This window comes from Tyto alba, unplaced genomic scaffold (genome assembly GCF_018691265.1).
Source record: "Tyto alba isolate M040663 unplaced genomic scaffold, T.alba_DEE_v4.0 Super-Scaffold_38, whole genome shotgun sequence".
NCBI classification, from domain to species: Eukaryota; Metazoa; Chordata; class Aves; order Strigiformes; family Tytonidae; genus Tyto; species Tyto alba.
The window spans coordinates 8,253,317-8,280,161 of NW_024881313.1; the positions used below are offsets into that span (position 1 = coordinate 8,253,317).

Sequence of the window (26,845 nt, forward strand, 5' to 3'; positions counted from 1 at the left end):
GCAAAGCTTGTGCCACTTCTGAATTCAGTCATGGAATTACACAGCATACAGTGTAGTCTCTTCCTGCAGTATATTTTCCTTTGAATTTCTAGACATAGTTCACACTGTCCTTAACATTATTTTCATAAAGACATGTGTATAACATAAGGAGGTGATAGTTATTACATAGCTGGAATAATTCCTTCTGTGTCAGGCCTTGCTTCTTCTTTCTTTATGAACCAAGAATGGGTACATGAGATCGGAGCTCAGCAGACACTTTTTGCTGTGATCTCATTGTAATGTTCCTCTGAGCTGCTCAGATACCAGTTGGTGCCCATATCACAGTTAATGATTCTTTTTCAGGTGCAACTGTGGAGGTTTTCTCATCCTTTTCCATCCACTTCTGAGATTCACAGTGTGTGAGGCAGGGTTTAGACCTTCTGTGTGCTCTCACAGGGTCCTCTCCAGCAGCTTATTCTGATTCTGCAAGGGGATGAAGGATATCCCAGACCTTTCGAATCATGTCCTACTGTGTCACAATGTGAATGTCCCATCACCATGGATAGTGTGGGTACATGGTGTACAGTATCCATGCAGGTATCACCCACTGTGCTTGAAATATGCATGTACTTGTCTCCAGCTTCTTGTCTCTCTATAGTTAAGAGCATGTATTTTGAGTGTAACATCTCAGACTTCTTAAGACAATCTTACAGGAAAATGGACTCCAAAGTTACAACTTAACAAGGGTTATCCCATGATGTGTACCAGCCTGCTTCCTTCATGCATTCAAGAAGATGCTTAGACCACTATATAGAAGGATATGACAAAATGTGTCTTGAAAAGTCATTAACATTGCTCAAAGGAAGTCTAAATAGGCAGAAAATAGAAGCAGATTTAAGAAATCACCTGTTCAGCTAGAAGCAGGTTTTTCCAAAATTCTTGACTCAACTTGCAATGTGAGTTAGGGCTCTTCTTTACATTCATTTGTGAGGGCTTGGTGCACACAACCTATTATTGTTCTGACCTGTCCATTCATTGAACCCCTAAGGTTAATATGGGGCATAAAGACTGGGCTGATGTTTCTTTGCTTGGTAATAAGAACCACAACCTTATGCTTATAAGTGGTGAGAGCCTTGAGATAACTTCCTTCCAAATCCCCTAAAGCCTCATCTGAAATGGTTCAGTTGTTATCCCTTACACAAGTGCAGTATTTATTGATATTTTTGTGTTCTTTGCAATCTATGTTCAAATTAGAGCAGCTAACACATCTATCAGGGTAAAGGAAAGGTCTAGTTCCTGTGCATGGATTTTTACACAACCCAAACAGTTCTTTGTTTTGTTAAGGTCATTGAAAAACAGAGAGCAAGTAAGAAAAAAGAAACACAAGGAAACTACAGGATATGATTCATAAAAATCCCACGTCTCCTCTATATGCTCATCCAGGGCTCTTTGAAAAAATAAATAAAAGTTTTTGTTCTTTAGCAATGTTCCAGTAAGTAATAACATGCCAGAGAACAAGCAAGCCCAAAACAATGAGCTAAAATTAGAAGAGGCAGATTCAGCATCTAAAGTCACAAATACACATACACTTGCTTTATAATGTGAAGGCATCTGGAAGAAATATAGTCACATGGACCATCTGGGTGCTGGCATTAGGACTGCAGCTCAGGAGATTCTTCCATCAGCTACAGCTCTTTGTGGATCCTTGAACAACTCTTTTAATCCTATCTGTGAAAAGAGGCAACAACTGGCCTGCTTTTGTGGTTGTTGTGACGATGAAATCCTGGGTGTTTACAAGGATCTTGGATTTTCATGTAGAGTGTCACCGAAATAAAATCCACTTGGTATTAGAAAGTGATAAAAAAATAATTCAGTTTGAGCCATTTTGCTATTCAGAGTAAGTCTACCTCCCACTGAAATGGAAGAGAAAGAGATGGTGTATACTAGTACTACCATTAGTCAGTACCTCAGTATTAATACCAATAATTTTTTTTTCTGGCATATATTTCTATTAACCTAAAAAAAAAATATAATTCTGTGCAGCCAGATCAGTTTTTTTCTCTTGCTAGCCATGATCAATTCTCAGTAGACCTTTATCAGCTCAATCAATAAATCACTTACATTCCCATGGAGACCTGTTCAACAACAGCGAGTCGCAGTAAGATATACATAAGACCCTGGGGAATCATGACTTGTGATCAAGACCACTCCTCCCATATTGTGCCATCAACCATTAATTGTAGAAGGAGTTACTTACATCTGCACAGGAGGAAAGGACAGCCACCATGAGTACACACAAATTTTTACATTACAATGAGGATTCAGGAGAAGCTATCTGATACCACTCTAGATTTACATCCCCAGTGCAGATATAGGCTCTAGAAGAGACAACATGAGATATTGTAAGTCAATGAAGACAGAGAGGTTTTTCAGCACCCAATATTCCTAAAAATTCCAAAGATTTAATTGCAAGGCAATACTACACGGTGTTGATGCTTCCCATTAAATATTTTGCTGGCCATTTTAAAGTATAACTGGAGTCCACATATTAATTTTTAAAGTTTTTCTGTTCTTTTTGCTGTTTACAGATGTTGTTTCAGCTGTTCTTAAACTATGTACACAACTTTCAGTATGAGTCCAAACGCCCACTGCAGGCAATAGCTCAGAAGGATCGGGGACTGGTTCCTTCTGGCTGAGGTGGCAGAGACAGAATTGCTACACATCAGACCTAGTGACAGACAATACACATTTGTATGTTGGCTAACATCATACACATTTATATAAGATGATTTTTAAGGGAGGAGGAGAGGTGGTTGAGATTGAGAAATCAATTGCAGAATTAATTTTGGGTTTGTTTCCTAAGAATCAGCTGTTATTTTCCCTGTTGCATTTGGTGGCTAGAACAAGGAATAATCTTATTTGCCCCTACTCATAGACCAAATTAAATATAACAAGACTAGATTAAATTATAGACTCTATACTAGATTAACTATAGATATTTCTGTAAGATTCTCAAAACTAGATTATCTAAAATACTGAGAGAAATATTTGACCTTTACTGGTTGTGTTGCCTGACATAAGTTGGAAAGCAGAATTTAGACAATGAAAGGCAAGAAAAGTTAAGAAAAAAATTATTACAGATGATCCCACTTATGTTCATAGCCTTTGTTACTGTGTAGAGTCTGGCAGAATTGCATGTAGCTAGGCTGGGCCTCTGTCACCAATATCAGGTACCGTGAATATGGAAAGTGAGCCTGTACTGATTGGGGGGAATATAAATATTTGCAATGCATGCTTTTACCTCGATTGACTGATTGACGGATATTTTTCTTTGATAACACCTAATAACTTTAGCACTGACTAATATTTAAATGAGATTAGACAGTTACAGAACAATGCATTCAAATGCTATAATGATCTGAATGTTGTAAAATTATGTTGCTTGTACGCAAAATATACCACAAAAGAGGTAATTTGTGATTTTATCAGCAATGCTCTATTTAGTTGTTAATAATCTATGAAGACATTAGTGTGGCAGTTGTAACAGGCAGTTGTAACATCTTTCAGTGATACGTGGACAGAGGAGTACAGCCTGAAGCAGCATACAAGATAAGAGTAATAAATAAGCTAAGGTTTTCACAAAATGCTGGACCCATACCCTTACTCAGCTTCTAGTAAAGTAATTTTGGGTTTTCACTGAACCTGCCCCCTTTTATAGTCAAGTCCAGAAAAGGATGTAACAAGAATCCTGAAACTCTATTTTCCAAGTCTCCAGGAGGCCTCTATGAATGAAATACTGTGCCTGGGCCACTGTGATAGCAAAAGGAGAAATAAAACCCTTATCCGTTAAAATAAAAAAAAAAAAAAAAAAAAAAAAAAGAAAGAAGGTATCTCTACTGCAAGCTGAAACAATAATTTTAACATCATCTTCTTCTCATTTGGCAGGGAAAAGAGGCAGAAATAAGGAAAAAGAGCAATGGCTTAACACATACTAATTCAGCTTTTATCTTACTCTTTACCCTTTCTGACAAGGAGCCATCCAACTCTTGCTGCTCCTTTCAAAGCTGCCAGTGGAAAGAAAGATTTTTCCTGGGGAGGAAGATCTCCAGGGGAAGCAGTAAAAAAGCATGAGAAAAAGAATCTGGAAGAATTCACTCCCACCCACCTACAGGAGATTCCTAGAAGCATTGTTAGTCTGAAGGTTTCCAAAAACCCACTCCACTTCTCAAAGGCAGGGTCATTTCTGTGGCAGGTTGATTTTAAAGCAGCAACGGTGTCTAGCTGGAACCTCTCACAAGGTTGGAATGATAGAAGTAGTCCCAGGGGAGAGGGTTTAATGTACAAAATGCAGGTGAGGCAGCCAGAAAAACATGATGAATGCAATTTATCACAGGGCTCTGCAATTTATCACAGTGGAATCACAGGAAACAAGCAGCGCAGAGAAGCAGATAGATAGACTACATAGATTAAGTTTCTCTGGGCATGGAACTTCTTTGAAATATGCCAAGGAAATTACACATTACAAGTCCAGATTTTCAAACAATATTTTATTGATTGGAATGGAGCTCTGTGTTTCTGGGGCTGGAGTCCTTCTCCCCAGAAAGGAAAGTATTATTAAAAGAGTGAAATAAAGCTAAAATTATAGGATGCTGTTTTGCTTCATTTTGGTTTTAATCCAGCTCTGGAGATGCCCTGGATACATGCCAGGAGGTAGGGGTTTGCATGTGCAAATCAAGTGCCTGCACTTCCCAGCTACCCTTCTGCTCCCTCCGTTTACAAGTTTAGGTGCGCGAAGCTCCACGCGCAGGAGCAATTTCAGTCTGTGACCTGCTTTTGACGATGTGCAAGTGATCAAAGTGCGCTCACAGCACACACTCTCCTTCCTCACGCCACTGCTTTTGCAGGGAGCCATCCTCAAAACAGGTCTGTAGTATCAGCGTAACAACTCCAGGTTTTACAGCAGCAGGGCTGGCGCGATACCATGGTCCAGAGTACTGCTGCAGCATGCTGGATATTCCCCACCTCCCACAAAGTAGGGGCCTTTCAGCTTTCAAAACAGCACATGTACTATTTAAATTGTTTCACTGGGAGGAGAGTTATGTGTTCTGAAATGCCTCAGGACAATGAGCCAAAGGAACTATAGAATATGAGCTTGGTGTTAAAGCTGGAGCTCTGCAACGCTCTGCTTTGTGTGCGTTTTAGCCTGCTATGTAACATTACTTTTATATTAACATTTGTGGTTCCTTTTTTATGCACTCCAGCTTCACCATGCTCCGCCCTTTATATTTTAACAGTCAGATTCCTATGATCCAACCAGGGTGGCATGTTCAAAGCTCCACTTCTCTTTAGCGCAGATTTAAAAAAAAAAAAAAAAAGGCAAAAAAAGCTCAGAGTATCAAACAAGCTTACTTCAAATAGCTTTTATTCACACTAGGACAAGACTATAGCCAAAGAATTATACAAAACACAAAACAAAAGGGTTTTTAACAACTTGGTTGAAGACTATTTCACGCCAATTCAATGCTTGTATATCTATAATAAACAAAGTTTTGGAGCACAATATTACTTAACATTACTCATTGAATGCTTTCAGATACAAAAATGTATCAGGAATAATAACAATAATCCACAGGTTCCTTTTACTCTTATGGAAATATTACTATTGACCTTTAAAAATGTTGCCCTTTGGATCGATCTCACTGACGCTTTATCCCTTAGAATCTGATCTGCCTGGAAAGACAAATTACAGATAAACTTTCAGTGCTCTGAGCAAAAGGACTGTTTTTTATCATAGAAACAGGTAGCAACATCAATTTCCCAAGAAAAAAATAGACATTTCAGCTGTGCATCCCTAGACCAAAAAGTCAGTGTTGTAAAAACCCACGGCAATAAGTTTGTTTTGAAAGCTTTAGTTATGACTTCAACAGGTATTGCTTTATGCTTTCCTACTGCATCCTCACTTGGAATATTAAGCCAATCAAGAAATTTAAAATAGCAGTAAACTAAGAAGCAAGAGACATGAATAAGAACCTGTTCCCATAACACATGACATATAAAACCTCCTGAAGCCATTAGAATATATCCACCACTGTCAATGCTTTTTCAGTCTGACTTTTCTAGAAGCAGAACTGGCACTTCATATCAGAAACAGGGATGAGTGGCCAAGTTCAGATCTGTATCTGCATTTTTTTTTACAGTTTGTATGCGGCTGAGTGCAAAGTTAAGGTTTCTTCTCTAGCTGCCTCCTGGACCTTACCCAAAGCCTGTCAGAGAAGGGATTTCAGTGGTCTTTGAATCAGGGCATCCTACAGCTCTGCTACTGCCAATGTGCCTCTGGCCATGCAGGAGTGTCATCGGGAAGGGAAGAATGTGTGGAGATCTCAGCACAGAATCACCCTCGCTGCACAGCACCAGTGGCACTGCTTCCATGTGCCACTTTTCTTTGGACCGTCCATCCAGGAGCATGTCTTCCTTATAAATTACAGCACAACTCAGGGTGTGCTAATTATCATCTAAATAGTAGTGTCTTTGATGGCACAGAACAATTTATATTTTGCTATAAACTATTCTAATATGCTGAATCACCAAGCATGGCACTAGAGCAGGATGAAGAACTGTGCAGAAGAGAGATAATTAATAGCTGTTGGAATGTCCTTTTTGGTCTTTACTCTCTGTGGTGTGTTATTTGCTAGAGACTAAAACTGAGCTAGTAACAAGATGTCATGGGACAAAAACCTTTTGGATCAAGTGAAAATATTACATTGTTAAAATCAAAATGGGTCCCTTTTGAGGTTAGAGAGGAATGCGAGTTTCACAATTTCTTTTTTTAACAATCAGCAGACAGCCAGCTAAATCATACTCATAAAATACCACTCCAGTTTGGATCTGTCACAAAAATGAAGCATTTAATTGGTGCTAGAAGTGGCAAAGATAAGCTATTCTCATTCCCACACCAATGGCAGGGGCATCTGTCAGAAAAAAGACTTTTTTGGTAGTTTTCTATGCGCTATAAGGGTGAACTAAACTATAGGTAAAAAGACAAAGCAAGTGACATGACAAAGTAAAAGCTTAAATGATAATTAAGAACCCAAACTCCTCCAAATCCAGCATGAAAAGCAGGTAGCAGAAGCTTGATTTAAGAGAAATACTTTCTCAGCAAGTTCCCCCCCATGTACATATTCTGTTTTACTTCCATATGGAGTCTGTAAAAAAAAAAAAAAAAGTACAATGGTTCACAAAGCTCTATTGTGACCTTTTAAAATAAAACAACCATGCACTGCTACACTTCTGTAAAGGCCACTATTGGAAAAAAAAAATAATATTAGAAAAACTTCCCCTATCACTCAAGCTATGAAGTGTCTGCTGGGGGCTGATAACTTCTTGGGCAAACACACAGCGTATATGTCAGGGCAGCACACCTGGCTGCAGCTGCTTTAGGACAGAAAGTTGTCCAGTGAGAGTCATGTCTGCATGCTTGTGGGCATGCCTGTGGGATGGAGGGGACATTTCCCAAAGAATAAATGCTTGCTGAGCACCTCCTTGCCCCTGCAAGCTAACAGAAGTTAGTTGCCTCACAGCCATCAGTGCCTTTGGAAAACTTCCCTCTCATTCTTTGTCCCAGACACATTGCCCTGGAAGTGTCCTGCTGTCTGTCTACACAAATTAGTCAGTCTCTACATTCTTGTTCTCTATAGGACCTCTGGTGTTGGCTGCAGCAAAACCTTTCTAATATTTCATCTCTGATTATGACTCTCAGCTTTTTAGGGAGGTTTCACTTAGATAAGACACCAACTCAAATAGCACGTACTCCGAAGAGGGATTCATTTTGTCACTTCCATTCAGCTGGCATCACGTTGTTGACTTTTTTGCAAAGTAAAGAAATAGCCATTTTTGTTAGCATAACAGCTGCTTATATTTTCTTTTTCTTTTATGAAGTTTGTTTAAGATAACTTAATGAGTCTATTTTCCTCAGATTCAATTGCCTGGAATTAGTTACTTCATTTTCAATGAAAATAAAATTAGGAAGGTATATAATTAAAAAAGGGACTAATTCTGTCGTCTTTACACTGGCAAAGTTCCCATGAACTTTGATTACTCGCTAGGAATTTTGCCTGAAAAAGCATCATATAATCAAGCACTTCATTGCTGAAGATTATATTAAAGCTAAATGAGCACATACAGAATTTCTGCACGCAGAGTCCAAAAATTAAGTGCAAGACATTCTTAGGTCTTAGCAGTTCTGAGATTTACTGTTCATCATTGTTCCCACTCCAATCCAGGTAAAAGAATTAAGCTGGATACAAATAATTATTTTCTTGATATCCTGAGTCATATGTCTCTTTAGTCAGTTGCTACTATGAATTTAAGGACCTAAGAATAGAAGAAAAGTATTTCATGACCTAAGAATACAAGAAAAATACAAGAGTACAAGAAAAGCCCCACTGAGCTTAATATTTAGTCCCTAACACTAGGGAAGAATACGAACTGGAGCAAGCATGTCAGTGGTACTTGCTGCTGAGGCATCTCTCATGCTGGAAGTTGGTGGCATAGGGACACCTGGATCCAGAAGCAGAGTGCAAATTCCCACATGCTTCCCCTGCGAGGCAAAGATTTGCTGCTAATGGCAATAGTAGCCTGGGGTGGGGTGCTGTGGGACCCCCTCCCTCCCGCCTGCAGCCACCCCGTGCCACCAACACCCAGTAGATGGTCACCCTGGCTCCAAGGGCTCTCCCACACCTCCACAGCTTCACCTGCTCCATCGAACCACACACAGAAACTACCATTTACCCCGTCTCCTTTATGCATTTCAGCTCACTTCTAGAAGTAACCTAAGCTCAGATGTAGATATTTTGGCAGCCAGCTTGAAATATCTGGGACTTAATTTTCAGAGGTGTCAATCTCCCTAGCCTAAGCTGTGTTTCATGGGAGACATTAGACTGTGACATCTCTTCAAAAACAGCTCCTAAGCCTCTGAATTTAGACATTAGAAACAGAGAAACATACAATTCATGAAACTTTCTGAAATTCTTGGAATTTGTTGTTGAATCCAGCTAAAACTGGGCATTTTTAAGAGTGTCTATGTGAATATTTCCCTGGAAGTATGTCTAAAATTGCTGTGAGATATTTTAACTGCAATCCATGGGGAGCTATTGATGGTAATAAAAAATACTGTGAGAAGAAAACAGCAGCAAGTGAAACTGCCCTCTCAGAAAGCCCAGGTCTGCTTTGAAGGAAGTGTTGATATTCACCATAAGCTTCAATCATTTCCCAGAGGGCTGTACAGTGCCTTGTAATGACATAATCAAAAAGTAATGGTGTTCTGGACTTAAAAAAAAAAAAAAGCAGGGCCTGATCCATCTCCCATTGAAATCAAAGAGGATTTTGTTATTGAGTTCAGTGAGAACAGAGTTCTGGACACAATCTGTGTGCAGTTTATTTGCACATTTGCTTATCCGAATGATCCTAACTTTAACCAATAGCATGTCTAGATGTCTGTCTGGAAGTACCTCTATAAAATGCATAAGTGTGAGTTTATAATGTGGTTTAATTCAAATTATTCTGGCATTTTAAAAACATTTCCAGCTACAAAGGACAGCTTTAGCTGATTTCCACCCCGGAATATAGACTTAATTGGTAAAGTCTGTAACTCACATTTCAGGCTGCAATTCATATGCAATTTCATGCAAGCTAAGGACACAGGCAGATTTTGCATTTGTGGGGCTATTTTAAAAATTATTTTACTATTACTATTACTATTATCTTACTCAATTAAAATTTTTCAGCCTTTATTTCAAAATGTGAAAAGCTCTACAAATTACCCAACTCATCAGCTATGGTCCTTGGTTTCCTTGAGGGGAAATTTCTTTGATGACCACAAGAAAATTGCAGTAAATGGCAAGTAAGATTGCCATCACAAGTCTGCTGAAAATGCAGGATGAACTCCTGATTGCTTTAGTCATGTGAACAACCCCTTCAGAACAGCCTGAAGTCAGGCAAGGTGGCTTACACCAGGAGTTAATTTAGCCTGCTGGGACTCTTTGCATTACTAAAATGAGCATGATTTTGGCTTGTAAATGGGGGGTAGAATTTTATTTCACTTTTTGAGGGGCATACATTTATTTTAGAGTAAGCCTTTCAGAATAAAAGTTTACTTCACATTATAGGAAATGACATTCCTCTTTTAGATTTCGCTTTTCAAAGCATGCCTCAGATTTCTAACTTGTAGCAGAGAGCTTTTGTATAAGTAATAAAAGTCTTTAAAATTAAAATGCTAATCGTAAACAAACCCAAATGCATGAAAGATATAGTCTGACTGCATAACAAAAGAGAATTATATAATTCTATTTGAGTGAAATCTTTCATCTTTGATTTACAGGTTTGAGTCTGCCTATAACTGAAACCATATTGTTCCATATCTTTCATATCATGGCCTTCCCCAAAATCTTGTTTTAATTAAGGTTCCTTTCAGATTTCAGAATAAAAAGCATGACAGTCTTCACTTATGGCTTTAATATATCTTCTGAGTTTGGAAAATATATAACAACGAACATCACTTGCATTTAAAAGCCGAGCGAGCCATCAAATACTGCAAGTTGAATACTTCAAGGTATCTCCCAGGGTTCATTAGGTGAGAAAGTTGTAAACAAAATAAAAGTTGCTGTAGCAGAGTTTTGTTCATTTGAAGTAGTCTTACATACATGCCCTATCTCTTTCTCTGATGGTAAGGCAACACGTGTAACAGTTTAAGCGTTCATTATCAGCTAAAGGCACAACTCTATGTTACGTTCTCAAACATGGAATTAAACAGCTAAAGTCACATTGCAGGGAGATCTTGCTGCACTTTGAGGATCTAAAATAAAGCCTAAACCCTTTGAAGCTTCTTAAGCAACATCAGTTCTCTTGGTGCAGGACTACATAAAAGAATCAGTTCATATTCACATGACGACCTGTAAAAAACACCCCCAACACAACCTCCACAAAAACACCTGAGCTCCAAATGAGCTGTACGCAGTTACTGAAGATTGCCGCTCTTAGAGCCAGGACACAGAAACACTTCAGAACAAACTAAAAACACATTTGAAAAGCCATCCATTTTTCAGAGACTACTTGATCTCTGCTGCACATATGGTGAGAGCTACTGTCAGCTACGGAGGGTACAGCACTCTTTTTTAAAGGCAGAAGATCGCTCGTTTTAGAGAACCGTGAATGTGTTTTTATGACAGAAAAGGTTATGTGAAATGGGGAGGGATGGCCGGGAAAAGGGAAAATAAAATAAAGCACCACCAAGCACAGAACTTCGGGGGATTTATAGTACAATAAGAAGTGCTTTCCCTTTAGCTAAAATCCCTCATTGCAATTTACACACGTTTCACTTATTCAGCTAAGAACTCATTACAGGGGGTTAAAATATGGCACGTAAAATAAAGGTGGTGGGTTTTTTTTTCTTTTTTCATTACACAGAGCAGAGAAAACAAATTCTATTAACAATTTAACACAGTATGAAAAAAAATTACCCAGTAAAAAGTGTCAGAAAGTGATTCATGGAGTATACCGAGTATTTTGCTGGCTGTTGCAATTCTCATATCTATAATCTATCATGTAGAATTTTGTAATACTCTATTTCACAATTCATGTTGGTGAGTGGGTCAAACAGCATATAAAAAGCATGCTCTAGGCTCTTTCTATCACGCCCGTTTTACTGTAACTCTAGAATTGTAGCGGTTACATTTAAGGAATCTTTAGGGCCCTTTTAAGTCCATCCAAAGAACAAGTGAAGCTGCTATTCAGTTTTGTGCCCAGTGTTTACGTTCCATCTGATCTGTGCCACCCAAGCAGCAGACAAGACATGTCTGAGGGTGCTTTGGGGGGATACACAATGATGTCACCCACAGGAAATATCAGGGAGGACTTGGCACTTCACAAGGCTGGCTCTTCTTCCATGGGCTCGCCAGCAGCTCTGTAAAAATAAACAGGCAATCAGAATACGGCACAAGAGTACACAATGACATTGTAGATTTTCATGCATAATCAAAGCTGATTTTTCAGCTCTCTCTTATGTTTATTTGTGTTATTCAGTTATCCATAAATAGAGTTTCTTTCCTAGGAAGTATAAACAAATGTCAAGTGGAAAAACATTTTAGATCCAAGCAATCACTGAAAATGTTCCTGTTTATATTAAAATATGTCAGAATATTTTATAACTTTTTGTCCAGAAATGTACATGCTTTGTGTCAACAGTCAAATAATTTCATGAAAAAATAGCTGTGATACTTTTATTTTACAAGCTTTTGCAACTAAAAATACATGCATTTATTTTTTCAAGTGGGCCCATACCATTAAAGCAAAATAGTTCACTAGCAGCCAAGTAGTTAGCAGTGTTTCTTCTGGGGTTCTTCAGTCCTCTGATTTTCGATTCTGTGCTTTCACAAAGGCATTGCCTGCCTGCCTGCCTGCAAATTCTGAGACCAAATTCTGAACTTGATCAGCAGATCACTGTCATAGAGAAGTTATCTATTAATAATATGAAATCAGATAATATATAGATGTTTTATTTGAAAGCCTCTGGGAAATACGCAGTTTGGGCAGGATGAGCTCTTTAAAACAACCAATAAAATAACGGGGATATATGCTGAGCTGGCATTATGTGTCATAATACCTTGTATCTGACAAGCTGCTGTATCTGAGGATTATGCTGGCAATTATAAAATAGAAAACTTCTGAGATCACAGTGAGACCTCACTATTGGAGGGCGTAAAAATTTGGGCATAAACCATTTTTCACCCCAGTCTGGCAGGATAACATATGACAAATGATCTTAAGACCACCTTAAAAATAGTCACTTCAAGCACTTTTGAAATGAGGGGAGAGTAAAAAGTAAATGCAAATTAATAAATGAGACGTTTACCAGTCAAATCTTGTAAGCCAGTATAATAACTGGCTTCAGTAAAACATCCCTCAGAAAGTACAAACTCATGAGATCCCATGGAAAAAAAAAAAAAAAAAAAGTAACTAATGGGGGTTTGCATGGGCTTTGGTAGTTTATTCAGCAAGAAAGCCAGAGAATTTTAAATGAATCTGGAGTTTATTAAAGTCTTTCCCAATGAAAAAATCAGCAGTGATTTAAATGATTTTATACAGGTTACTCCTTTATGATTTGGAATGATCACAGCTAGTATGTTGAAAAATATGTCAGATGAATGATATATGAAAAAGAAGACTTTTGCAGACTAATCACCTCCCAAATGGTTATTGACCCTAAAAGATTATTAATCTATAAATCTCAAATCTTTTGTTCCTTGCCACATGGTGGAGAATGTTTCCTATGTACAGTAAGCACTTCAGCTCCCTCATTCCTGAGAGGCGAGATGAAGCCCTCTTACCTTCCCTCTTTTTCCCCTCCTGCATTGTTCTGGCTCGCAGCAGAGACCGCACAGTGACAGCCAGGGTGGGATGGAGCCCAGCCTGCTGCTGAGGTCCTCAGGTGTGAGAAAGGCTCATGCACCATGTGGGCAATTCATACTGATGGTGTAGGTTGCTGCTGTGCTGACCACAGGCTTCAACTTTCTCCAGCCACTTTCAGAAGACCTGCATGTCCTCTGGCTTAATGCAAAAGTGCAGTAAGCCCTTGTTAAACATCCAGGACCTTATTGGGGCTGTCTGGAAAGAGGATAATTCGGAAGCAGATAACAGTTCAGTTTTTAGGTTCTGCTGTGAGTAAGCGAATGAGAAGAAATAGTTGTCAATAGATTTTGAATGGACATTGGCCAAAGCAGGAAGGAGTGGAGTTCTTGAAAACCTCTGGAAGTGGACGTTTGGGTTATTTATAAGGATCTAGGGAAGCGGTACATGCAACAGTCTGTTCATGTGTATTTGGCTTCTGGGATTGGTATTCTCATAACCATAGTACAATTGAGAGATGATCTTATTCAGGGTTTTAGTCCTGGGTAATTTTTCACTGACAAGGGTGCTTCTGAGTGCCAGGACTGACCTAGAATGTTATATTCTAATATATTCCAATATATTCCAACAGTATGCCAATATTGTGCATCAGCCAGAGCCTAAGCACCAATAGAATTTTTTGTATGCAAGCACCAGATGCAAGGTCCTGTTTGGAAAAGGAGAGGAGGTTGGGGTGCCCTGGCAAATCCAGCTGTTGCCTTTCAGTATGGGTACCCTCACAGCCTTCTCCAGTCTCCTTTGGAAGACTTACGTGTATGCTTTAACTTCATTTTATTATTGTCAGAGAAGTCACTGGATCTATCCAATGGCCTATCATGAAAAACGTATTTTTATGGGACAACAGCTTAGGCCAGAATTTTGTGTGAGAGCTAGTACAGTTTTAGGGTCCTTAGTACAGAGAGTAAAACACTATAGTCCCTTAACACTGAATGGTGAATCAATATATACCCATTCTGCTGAAAACAAAAGTTCTCAAAAAAAAATCGAGGGGGCAGAGTCTGACAGGACAAATTTATGTTACTTCAGTTATGTCACTGTTAGTTACATCAGTTCAGGCAGTCTTCCTGCAGCTGACAAGAAGCTGGCATAAAAACATAAAAGAGGCAAACCCCCTCATCCCACACTGTATGCCCTGACTGGTTCCTCAGAGATGCATCTGTGAGCTCGGGTCTGACCCAGGCTGATTCCATGCTATCAGCAGATTCAGAAAGACACAGATTGGGACTGTAATGATTGTAGAACCACAACTGTGATTTTTCATTAAGGTTTCACTGTGGCTCATTTAAATTGCAAGTTCCCAGGAGCAGAGCCCTCTTGCATTCACTCTATTTTGGTGGGCTGGAAAGAGTGCTCACCTACAGCTCTCTATATGTGGAATTCACACTATGGTAGAATGAAGCAGTCTTTTTGCAGATAACACTAAACAAAATTATTTCATTTAAGCCTTAAAACAAAAGAAATAGATGAGGCAAAAATCCTATCATATGGATAAAATTTGGCAAAATGTGTGACATCCTAAATATTGTCCTCTGAGAGCTGAGAATAAATAACAATCATATTATTTATGAGAACACTATTTAAAATAGTTCATATCTACACTTTAATAAAAAAGTTAGTATTTAAGAATACAGATAAACACTGTACATCATTCAAAAAAGTAAATGTTTCTCTTACCTTACTTTTAAAATCAGAATTACAGATATTCCTCATAGCTACATCATCACACACATAAAAAGAAAAATTCAAGGTATGTTTCCAAGTCAGAAACTGCTGAACAAAAGATAGATTTTCTGGCACGGTATGTCTGTTTTATGCCATAATCTGTTCCTAATTTAACTCATCTGTCTCAGGGAAGATCATTGCAATTGAAAAGTGATCCTCTGGTAGCAGAGAACTGCAGAAAAAGAGGTACATTTCTATACCATGGAGATGATTCGGAGAATGTCTAAAGACGTATAAGAAATCCTGAGTAAGCATATATCCTAGTAAAAATAGACTTTGCATGGATCAAAGAAAAAGGAACTAAAAGTAAGAACCATTATAGCTTAAGAGCAGAATAAGGTAACTATATGTATACTCTTAAAAGAGGAAGTAATGTCCAAATAAGGCTAATTAAATAAACTATAAACTCTGGCAAGTTAAATGTAAGCCCTCAGTGAGGCAGGCCAAAGAAAAGTCTGAAGGGCAACATGTTAAAGGCATAAAAACTAATAATAAAAGGATCTTTCAAAATACATCAGAAGAAATGATCAAAGCATAAAAGAAGCAGCAAGGAAGGTAGACCGCAAAAGCAAAATGAACTATTTATATCTGTGTTCACTAGAGAAGTGTCAGGGAGATTTTATTATTTGCAGATGAACTATCTTAAACTGAATCAGCACTAGAACAAACTGATATATTAAACATTTCCAAACTGCTAAAAGCAGATATTTGTCCACTGAGTTCTAGGGGATTATACAATTATAATGTTGCTAAAGAAATAATTATTGAGCATATTCTACTGCTTAACTCAGCATCCATGCAAGAGGTAAAGATGGTAAGAAATGCAATTCTTCTTTTGGAAACTACAGGAGATGCAGTAAGGCTGTATGGGGGAAACTGAGAGCAGATATAATTGGTGATAGAATTAGCAGACATTCAGGTAATAGTAATTTGGGTGCGAGCTATGTCTTAACACTTACAGAGGAAGCAAGTCTTACAAATATATTAGAAGTTTCTGAAAGAAATGAAGGAAGAAGGATCAAGTGATACCCCTGTGCAAAGAAAGTCTTCCAACAAGTTTATTCAAAAGCTTTGAGCAAACTAGGTTATCAGAGAAGGTCCTCTCATAGATTAACAATCCATCAAAAGTAGAAAACGGATAATAATATTGGTGAATTTTCACCTTGGAGGGATTCTCCAGAGCGTCTCAAAAAGACCTGGCAGACTACCAGTAGATTTAGGTGGTAATGTTTGTTGATGATGCCAAATTAGTGATACTAGACAGTTCTAAAGCCCATGACATCTCAGTAGAAAATAAGGTATACAAACAAAAACTAACACATAATACATAAAACAGGGGGATGACAGCTTTAACTGTTTATACACAGTGATGGCTACGACCGAGAGCCTGGAGTTGGTGGCAGAAGAGCAGAGAGCGACAGAAGCAACGAACAAATCCCCAACATTAAGCTACTGTGTAAATCCACGGTGTGCCCAACACCTGGAGTCCTGCATGCAGTTCTCACTCCATCTCAAAGAAAACTACAAAAGACACAGAGAGGGGCAAGAATCATCAGAGGTAAGAAATTATTTTCATACCAGGAGGAATACAGAGTCTTGAGACAGCTGAAGCTTTTAAAATCAGAAATGGGGCGGAGACTATGAGTAAGAAAAGGGTCGCTTTTATTTCTCGCTATGCAAGTTCCCTAATTAATTTCTCAGTTAATAGATTTAGAGCAGAGAAAAAAGAAGTGCAATGCCTGATGAGGCTGTGGGATTCACCACCTGAGTGCCAAAGGCTTAAGTTGGTTCAAACCAAGCTTTGAAAAGTTTATGCCTGAGTAGGTATCCTGGAGGCTTTTACACAGGATGGGTCAGGTACAGGTGCTGAGATCTCACAACTCAGGAGGGTAAGGCTGGCTCTCAAACTCCTCTGCTGTTGGTTCTCTTCCTTACATACCCACCGCTGGGCGACAAGAGGAAGGTGGGCAAGATAAGGCTGCAGCCTGACCTGGGGAAGCAGTTCTTCAGCTCCTGAGCCCAGCTGTGATTGCAGATCCTGTGGGCTATGGCCAGGAAAGCTGAGGTGGATAACCAAATAGTGAAGCTGTATGAGTTGATACACAGACATGGAAAGTGACCCTAAACTGTGGATAGCTGTACCCCATGATCCAACCAGTTGCTCTAGTATATAATATAATGTATGTAATATAATGCAGTGTGACTGAAACTGCAACTGGTAGCTCTGTAACACTAAGAGTAATATCTAAAAATTACACTTTGTTTCCATTTCCATTTGAGTAGAATCTATGCTCAGCTGACTGAGGGCCATAAAGTCAAATTCTGATAAGTATCATTCTCAAGATTTTCTGTTTACTGTAAAAATAGTAAGTGCAAGAGATCTCCCTCCACACCCTTTTATTTTTCCATTTTAAGAAGAAACATACAGAAGCTCCAACGTATCAGGGACAGCACTGCACTGAATATTTTCACAGCACGATTTCTGAAACGTATGTCTGGCCAAAGCAAAATTCTAATCGGCTAAATCTGCACCTCACATGGGGAATAAGCAGTTATCAACACACAAAAGTTATAGCAGTTAGAAATGTTTTATAGGGCATGCCTGTTCCTTTAATTGCATCTGTATTTAAATCTGTGTTAGCATCATGCATGTTTTCTTTCCTATCCACAAACTCTTTTTTTCTATATCTGTTCTCTTCTGAAGTCTATAATCAAGTTTCAATTGGATCTTAAAATGCAGAGTTGTGCTTTGGTAAAATGAAACACCAAAAGCATAGCAGCTTTTCACGGTTTTCTTCATTTAGCCTGCCAGAGAAAATCAAATGAAAAAATAATCGGCACTGTCATTTGAAGAAAAGAAAGAAAGAGAGAAGAAAGAAAGAGAAATACTTAAGATGGGCCTTAGCCAGGAGCATTTTATCCTTTATTCATCAGTGGTAAATGAGTCAGATATGAGTTGGCCAGGAAAAGAGCTGCTTTACCCAAAATCTGAATTTAAAGTGAGTCATCTCACTCCAAACACAAATATATCCTCCAACATAACTGGCAAGAATTTCCTGCAAAGAGACGCTTGCTGCTGCTCTCTTCATCTGGAGGCCTGACCATCCAAAGCTGAAGTCAACAGGATCTCCACCATCAATTCAGTGAGGCAGGCTGAGATGCAGGCCAGAATTACCAGGCTGGCTGACCATGGTGGGAACTAAGAGAAAGCAAATTGGCTCCTGGCATAATGAAGGCACCCTCCAGGCTGCCCTGTCAGCCACGGCGCTTTCTGCTCTGATCCTGGCCTAGCTATCACAACCAACTTTCCCAAACACACCCTCAACGCAAAGGCTTGCAACAGGTCTTCAGAAGGTGGCTCCCGTCTACCACGGGGGCAGGAGGGGTGCACCTGCAGCAGCCTTAAGAGAGTTTGAGAGCCCAGGTGACTCACATCCCTGCAGCCCTGTCGTCTGCCACAGAAAGGGGCTGGAGAAGGAGATTGCATACTTGGTCCCTACTTACAAGGTAACAAATGCGAAAAAACAAAATGCGCTTTGTGTTGGTATGTTCCCATGAAACGAACAGCATGTTTTTATGAAATGAATGAATGAAATTATACTGTCATGAAACCGGAGTGTGCAATGTTGAATCAGTCCCTGGATTTATGAACCCGTGCTGGACTTTCATTCGTGCTCAGAGTTCAGCCAGGTCCTCTCAGGTCTCCCTGCAGCGCAGAGGACCCTCAAAATCAGACTTTCAGGGTGACCAATTTTGATTTCATATTCCTCTTTACATTCAGCAGGAAGTAAACAAAGCAAATTATGTTCCAAAGCCTCAGAAAACCTATCAGTTTGGCCCAGTGGGACAGCATTTATGTTGTCCTGTCACTCTCAGATGGCAATCTGGGTTCCGGTGACTTCCTTGTGGGTTACAAATGTGGAAATAGACTTAGGAAAGCATGTGTGCATAGGGGGTTTTTGTGCTGCTGAAAAATTTCTGCAGCACCACAGAAGATATTTCAAACAAAGCCGTTTTTCCACAGAACAATTCATCACGACGGATTCGTCCCTATAAGAGTCCAGAACTGATGAAGTGTAATGAATCTGGCAGCCACATGAATTCCACTTGTGTACATTTCAGCACATCCTTTGTTTCCGTTTCTCTCAGCTCCGCCCTGAAATTCTGTTTTCAGAGTGGGTGGAAACTGTCACAGGTTATCAGTAAGTAGGTAATAAATACAATAATTAAGTGCAGCATTAGTCAAAGGGTTATTTTGTTCAAATCACATAGGGTCAGCAGTTGCTCTCAATGGCTGTAGTTTTAAGTGACTGGAAGCACATAGCAAACACAATTCTTGGTTATTCTGAGCAATGTAAAAATACACAAAATTAACCACACCCTTTTTCAGACAATTTCAAGCTTTGCTTTGTTTGACTGCATTAGTTCCGACACTTTAACTACAATTCTTTATATTTCAGAGTTCTGCACACAGGAGAAGGCACCTTCCTGTCCCTGGATAGCAGAAGTGTCTCATAACTGTCACAGATTTACATGACAAACCTTACATTTTTCCTTAGCTGAGAACTGATTAGGAATCTAACAAATCTAGAATGTCTCCAGTTCATTATGGATTCCTCCCTAAGCTTTTATGGATTTGTTTGCAATAATACAAGCACAAAAATAGACTAAGCATATTAAAATATAATTACAATTGGAAAGGTAATTGTGTAAATACTGCAAACTTTACTAGCGAGCTCTGCTTCCAGTGTGTCCCTTTCAGCCATGTCTGTTAACTCCTTGACAGATGAGTGCTCCCACTGTTGTGAGAGACATTCACTCCCAAACGCATCCATAGCTTTTAGCACTGTGCTATTCCCCCAGATGCCTATCAGTTCAGTTCTGATTAAAAGAGCCAACGCAGGAGGCAAGAACTGAATCAAACAAGTAGCTATCATGACGTAGGAGCCATGGATCCTTCTGGCTCCACTCCCACCAACACTCTGCCTACCCACAGCTTCCTCTTTTCTCTCCTGTTTTTACACAGCTCTGCTCCACAGCCTGCAGGGAGCTGATGAGTCTCCTTATAAGGGTTTTTTCTCCTTTCCTCCTCCCTCCCCTGTTTTCTCTGTGTGATGGAAACTGAATGGTTCCACTGCATTTTGGGTCTTCCTGTACTGGTCAAGGCCAGGAAAGTTTCTCCTTAAAACAAGCAAGCAGGAAACTCCAAGAACTTCTGCAGTGGCTTTTCTGATTCCTAACAACTTTGTGAAGAAATACCTTTTTGTAGATGACACAGTTTTCAGTGACTATCAATTGTTTTAATATCTAATTGGCAAAAAACACAACAGCAGTTACTGTATAATTTTCTCAATTTGTGAAACTGAAAGCAATCTTTATTAATGTAAAAAGCAGCTGACAAGCTGGAGAAAAACAGTGTTCTCAGTCTTTGCTGGTGTACCTTCATCTTGGTAGATAGAAAATGTTGGCCCTAATCCTGGTCAGAATTTCTTTAAGTTTTATAGTGGCACTGCTCCATTGCTTTTAGGGATGTAACTTTTAATGTTTGTCTAATATCATTTAATAATGATCTAGGTCCATCCTTATTAATTTTATCTGACAGTGTGTTAAATGCCTTCATAGAAAACTAAAACTAAACCATGTTTGAATAGCTTCCAATGAGAAGAACATGGTTGATTACACTCGATCATGTCTATTTTCCTCATATGGATATTGCACTTTTTATGTAGTAGAGAGCATTAGACATAGGTAGAAAACAAGGTTCTTGTACTAATCATGAACCTTAGAAAAGAATTAGACACGCCAAAAAAATACCTGCTAGCATAGAATACCTCTATTTCCAGTGGCCAAGTGAGAGAATTCAAATCCAGGGATGAAAGATTCCAGGTTCCTCAATTAGCAGATAATTTTGAAACAACCCTTAGTCTATCTGTCTTCTTCATCTCACTTGGCTAGAGTGAAAGCCTTGTCCTCTACAATAATTCCACAGGCTTACCTGCTGCCTTCCTGAGGGATACACTGCTCAACATCCACTGAAAGAGAGGCCATAGCAGATACAGTTTCTGTCTCCTCCCTCTCTCGTTTCTGAGACTCAGCCAGAGCACAATCCACTGGCACAGAGTATGGCTCCACTGACTTCCAGTACTTGCCTAAGGAAAACACACATAATAATTTATGGGAATTTTAGCTAGCACGGTGGTACAAGCATAGTAATCACTTAGTTCAACACTGAGTGATTATAATTTAAAATCACTGTGGTGTAAGCAGTACAGTTGAAATTTCAGACTGCAGTGAAGAGGTATATTTCTGAACATAAGAATGCCAAGTTGGAAAGTGCTTTCATTCCAAGGGCTGTGTCACACCCTTCCCCAGAAGGTAATAAACTGGAGGAGTAACACACAGACTAATGAATGCATACTGTCATACAGGCTATTGACTTTATCTGTGCAAGGTGAAGGGAGTTCAGGGCAGGGTTAATACCTAGAAGCTCTGATATGGCAGACAGTTGATGTATGTACAGCAAATAGGACTAGAAAAATGAACATTGTTGTACAAAGTGCTCACACAGCACTGTCTTGAAAAGGAAAAAAGTCAGAAATGCCAGCTCGGCCTGAAGTGATGTTGCCAGAACAATCACATTTGTTAGTCCTGGATGTTCTTTCCCCTCCAACCTCAGGGCGTATACTAGAACAATAATTTATTTAAAACTTTCATATATGAACTGGCTGTTGCTGGAAAGCCGCCAGATATCATAAGGAATAGAGCTTTCTGCTCTGCTGTGTAAAAACACAGCAGTGGATTAAAAGCATGAGTATTCTCAGCTTTCTGCCTGCAACAGAAGAGACAGCAAGAAGTTTCTCAAGTAACGCAAACAAGAATGGCAGGTGGCTCATAGTCAACATATAAAATGGTCTGCTACTGCAGTGCTATTAAGAAACAGAGCTTGATTAGTGGTAACCAGGTGAACAAGTAAGAATTTACATGTGTATTTCTTACAGTCCAGTAATCCACCGAGAACTCACTAATTGCCAGGTGGATGACACCTGGAAATTAGGAGCTTTGGGAAGGCTGGGAGCTCTGGACCAGAGCTTATTCAGTGTTTAGCAAGAAGCCTCCAGCAGCTGCTGCAGAGGTTGGATCAGGGTACTTATCTGGGAATTAGATGGAGGGTTTCAACAGCTGTGAAAGAGAGGGGATCAAGTAGGGGACTTTTCCGAGGGCTAAAAGGAGGATTTTGGCAGCTGGGCAGCAGGCTGAGTTGAGGTGCTTATCCGGAGGGTGGCTGGAGGCTTTGACAGCTGGGAGGCCAGGCCAGCGATGGTACTGCCTGTGCTGCACAAAGGCTTCTGAAAACTCCGTCTTTGGTAACATAGTTCTCGACACAGTTTCAGGCTTTTCGAAAGATGAACTTTTCCCTCCAGTGAGAAAGCAGCTGTCAATAAAGCCTGAAAATGTCTTTATTCAAAAACATCATTGCAAGATGAAAGCCCAGGACAATCTGAAAGAACAACCAGAGAGCATGGCCAGCATGTTTCTTTGAACTCTAATGGTGTGCACGTTTGAGTAGTTAGCAGAATCTTTAAATAACAGGGACCTTCTGGGGATAAGATGTAAAGTGTATTAAGTATCCTACGAAGTTGCGATTAAGTGTTAGGAGGTTGGCTTTGCTCCAAAAGCATGAAAGACACAGCTAAAGAGTTATGTACATAACAGTAGGCTCAATGATTTGAGCCTGGCAAATTTTATAAAAACAAGACAAAAATATTCTCTATTATTACTGTACTCAGAGACCATATTCTCTATTCATTAAAAAATACACTAAAAACAAACACAAGAGTTATATGAGCATTCCACAATGTTCTCACAGATCATATGTGCAAGAGTCAGTCCTTGCAATATACACCCAATTCAAACCCTATAATTTATGAGCTAAATGTTTGCAGAGTGGGTGGGGTTTTTGTTGCAGAAACAGATGTGCAAGAAAATCAAATCTGTTGGCATGGGAATAATACCCGCTCTTGCCTATAAAAGAAATGAACCCATGTTCACTGTTGGAGTTTTCAAGGGCTCTTATTCATAAAATAAAATATTAGTACCCAGCTACCACTGTGTTGCTCTCCTGCAGCAACAATAAAACAGCATCAGTGAGGATTGCTACATCACATTTGTTCATTCACACACAGGCTCGCACACCAGCTGCCCCCTGAATCCTGACTTTCTTGTAACACTAAAACTCAGGGCCAATTCAACCATATTAATAGGCTCTCTGTGCCCATTTAACTGCCCTTCAATCCCAAGCGATCCGTGATTCTCCTTGTTTCCCTGCACTGAGAATTGAATTATAAGAGGGGCTTCAGTGATAAAGAGGGAGAGAAGAGTTGGGCCAGGGAGCAGGTGGCAGCACCTAGGATGCAGTGGAGGGTCTTGGAGAAGGGGAATGCATGGCAGGGTGTTTGTGGTTGGCGGGAGGAAATTTTAAAGCAGTCCCAATTAGGAATAGCATCCAGGTAGCAGCGGGTACCTTGTGCAAAGAGGACTTTCTGATGTTTGTGAAAAGGTAATGGTAGATTTTTCCCTAAAATCAGAAAGCTGTACCTTACAAACACCCGTGGTAAGAAGAACAGCTTTGAAAGCTTCTTTTTGTAAAGAACAACATTTCTATATTGTGCACAGAACACACAGGGCTTGCATGCGGGCGCTCAACTAAAAGATTTGCAGGCAAAGTCTTGTGGAACAGAGAGGCAATCACAGCATGCAGCTGCAAAGGAGCTTTGGTAGAAACCCTAGGTATGCTGTGGATTGACAATTAAATGAGCTCAAAAAGCATCTGTCTCAAACTGCTCACATCTCTGAAAATGCGATTTCTACTGTTCTATACTGGAATGTGAAATTCTACCGGTCCTGTTACATTCATTGAGAAGAACTTGGTGGAGCTCAGGGGAAAGAATGAAGCATACTGCTGGTTTCATTCATACAAAACTTGAAGAGCAATCACGGCTTGCAAGAACAAACAATGAAACCAAATCAGTCTTCTAGGTATGCTTTGGCTTTCAGCATGAAAATGTGCTTAAGTCTCCCTTAAAGATTTGTGGGAGCACTAATTATTACCAGGAAATAGTAAAAATGAACGTTTCTGTCACTGTTACAGGCACTTGTAATTGACTTTCACATATAGTTTTGGACATGCTGTACCATGGCTTGCTTAAAAAAAAAAGTTTTGGGGGTGGTATTCAAGCTAGTGAACAGGATTGTTTAGAAATAGCATATTACATGGGTGTGGGAACTACTACTTCCAAATGTATTACATTTCCAAAGGAGCTTTGGATCACTGTCACAAACAAAACAGTAATACAAATTCCATTCTAGTTAGAAAAAAGTTGTTTCCTTTCATTGTCTACCTAAATACTATATCTTTTTTTTTTTTTTTTTTTTTTGCAACAGACACAGAGGAGGGACTTTTTTGGTCCAAAATATTGCTAATATTCGTTATCAAAGTCAGATCACAGAAATACAGACTCAATATACATGCAAACAAATCAGGTTTTTTCAGTACCTCTTGAGGTGCCACCCCACAGCCTAATGCTTTTCAGCCTTCCTATAACTTCCTATAATATTCAACATGTACTTGTTTCTCTTAATTCCATCTAAATATGCATCTTCCATAAAACTGCACTAAACTTCTTCAATGCTACTTTCTGTCATCCAAACATATTCCTCTCTAATACTTGGTCTCTCTCCAGACAACATGATGTATGCATAACCTTTCAGGTAATAGTTGCAAGAAAAGAGAGAATATTGTGTATAAAAACATTCAGATCCTAAACAGCCTGACTTAGGTTTCAGAAGAACAGCCCACTGGACTGCTGTGACCGTACCAACTCAGCTCAAACTTAAGCTTGTTCTGAACAAGTGAAATTAAGCCACTCTGCAGAGCTCTGAACTATGTTTTTAGACATACACTATATATTTGTTCCTAAATCCATTCCTTCTTTCTGAATTGCCATAATTTGTGTGTATTTCTAGTAAGACACTGTGTCTTCCTGGAGCCAGTATTGATTTTTTTTTTTCCTCAGTTCACCCTTTTTTTTTAATTTCAGATCCATTTTTATTAAATACCTGTCTTATTTCAAACAGAATCACATATTCTTTCTTCATGTCTGTGCCCTTTGTGCAACCTTCTGTCCTTATCATCATTTGTAAATCTGCTCTATCTTGCATAGTAGGCAAATTTCCTTAGTTTACTAATTGCTTCCAGATCATTAACAGGGAATCTTAAGAAAGATGCTAACTCATGAGCTAACATAGGACTTACTATCCAGCAGAAATGACTTTTTGGAATTTATCATATACAGCTGATTTACTTAGAGCATTTGCATATCTGGGTGACTACTGGATATGAAGGATGAATTATATACCTACAATGAATTTTAATTGTCCCTTTGCAGCTAAAATCAGATTGATAATTACTGCATGATCACTAGATAACACATGGTGTCCCTTTTAAAAACTGCATTTATTTTATACAGATGGATCCCAATTATTTGTGATTCATCTAACATGAAGCAAAACATTTGTTATCCATTTGTTAAGGAGCCAGCAAACAGTACAAGTCAGGAAGCTCCCACTGCCTTGGTAAAATGGCAGAGAACAGAAGATTAGAGAATTTAAGGGCAGTCTGCTCAGCTGGATTAAGGTAACTGATGGAGAAGAAAAAATTTTTCAGGTGAGACCAGAGCAAATGGCCTAAAGTGTCTGGGTAATAAAGGGTTAGGATCGGGGCACATGAATTAATCAAGTACCCTCTGCCCCACAAACAGAATAAAATCATGCAATTGTTAGCATTGTTCGATGTATCAATGCTGATTTTGAGCTCTTAACTTTATCTCAAGCTCCTATACATCTCAAATCAAGTAACTTGTAAAGGGCTGCACAAACAGAATCTGAAGAAACTGTTTGTTAGAGCTCTAATTTACCTGCCTGTTCCTGTCCCTCACTGACAAACATCTATTTCACCCAAGCTACTCCAGAATGGAAAGATTTGGGAATATTCAGGAATCATAAAGCTCTAAATAATTTCAGTGGATTAGTTTTCCAGGGCTAAATACATAGCAGAAACAAAGAGATGTCAAAGAAACAAAAAATAAAAGCATATATATATATATATATATATTAGACACAGCATGCTCATTTATACATAAAACATTTGCCCACTCTTTTTTCCAAAGCAATAGTTTAATGTCTGTGACATTAATTAATAATAAAAAAATATCCCAAACCCACCGACCCAAACTGGGAAACATACTTTGAATTTCAGTGGTCTTTTTTAAAGAGGCTATTGCATTCATATTGGGGATTTGGTGCACAATATCTTCCGGGAGAGGCTCCAGCTGCAAGAATAGAATAGAATAATATAAATTTTCAATAAGCCACAGGGAAGTAAAACAAACTGAAACAATGTAATCCTCAGGAAAAGCTCAGCCCAAGAACTGGTTAACATTTTGCTGGTATCAGTTCTAAAAGTATAGCCACGATTTTGTTTTCTGTTTTCCAGCCATGTAATTGAATTCCAAGGGGCTTTTCTATTGGCTGCAAGACTAATCTATGGAGTCTCTGAAGCAGGTGCATGTCTGTGTATTATTCATTAAAAAAATGCTAGTTATTTGTGTAATTTTTGTAGGTTCCTCAC

General features: G+C 39.1%; 1 protein-coding gene across 1 annotated transcript in view; it reads right to left on the reverse strand.

The window, feature by feature from the left end:
* Nucleotides 1-5,377: 5,377 nt before the first annotated feature.
* Nucleotides 5,378-26,845, reverse strand: part of HDAC9 (histone deacetylase 9) — a 284,673-nt gene continuing 263,205 nt past the window's right edge. Inside the window, exons 24-26 of the mRNA XM_042802206.1 lie at nt 26,462-26,546; nt 21,155-21,308; nt 5,378-11,935 (exon numbers count right to left, since the gene is read on the reverse strand). Coding sequence (XP_042658140.1) covers nt 11,896-11,935; nt 21,155-21,308; nt 26,462-26,546 — 279 coding nt within the window. The 3' untranslated portion in view covers nt 5,378-11,895. The remainder of the gene's footprint in view (nt 11,936-21,154; nt 21,309-26,461; nt 26,547-26,845) is intronic.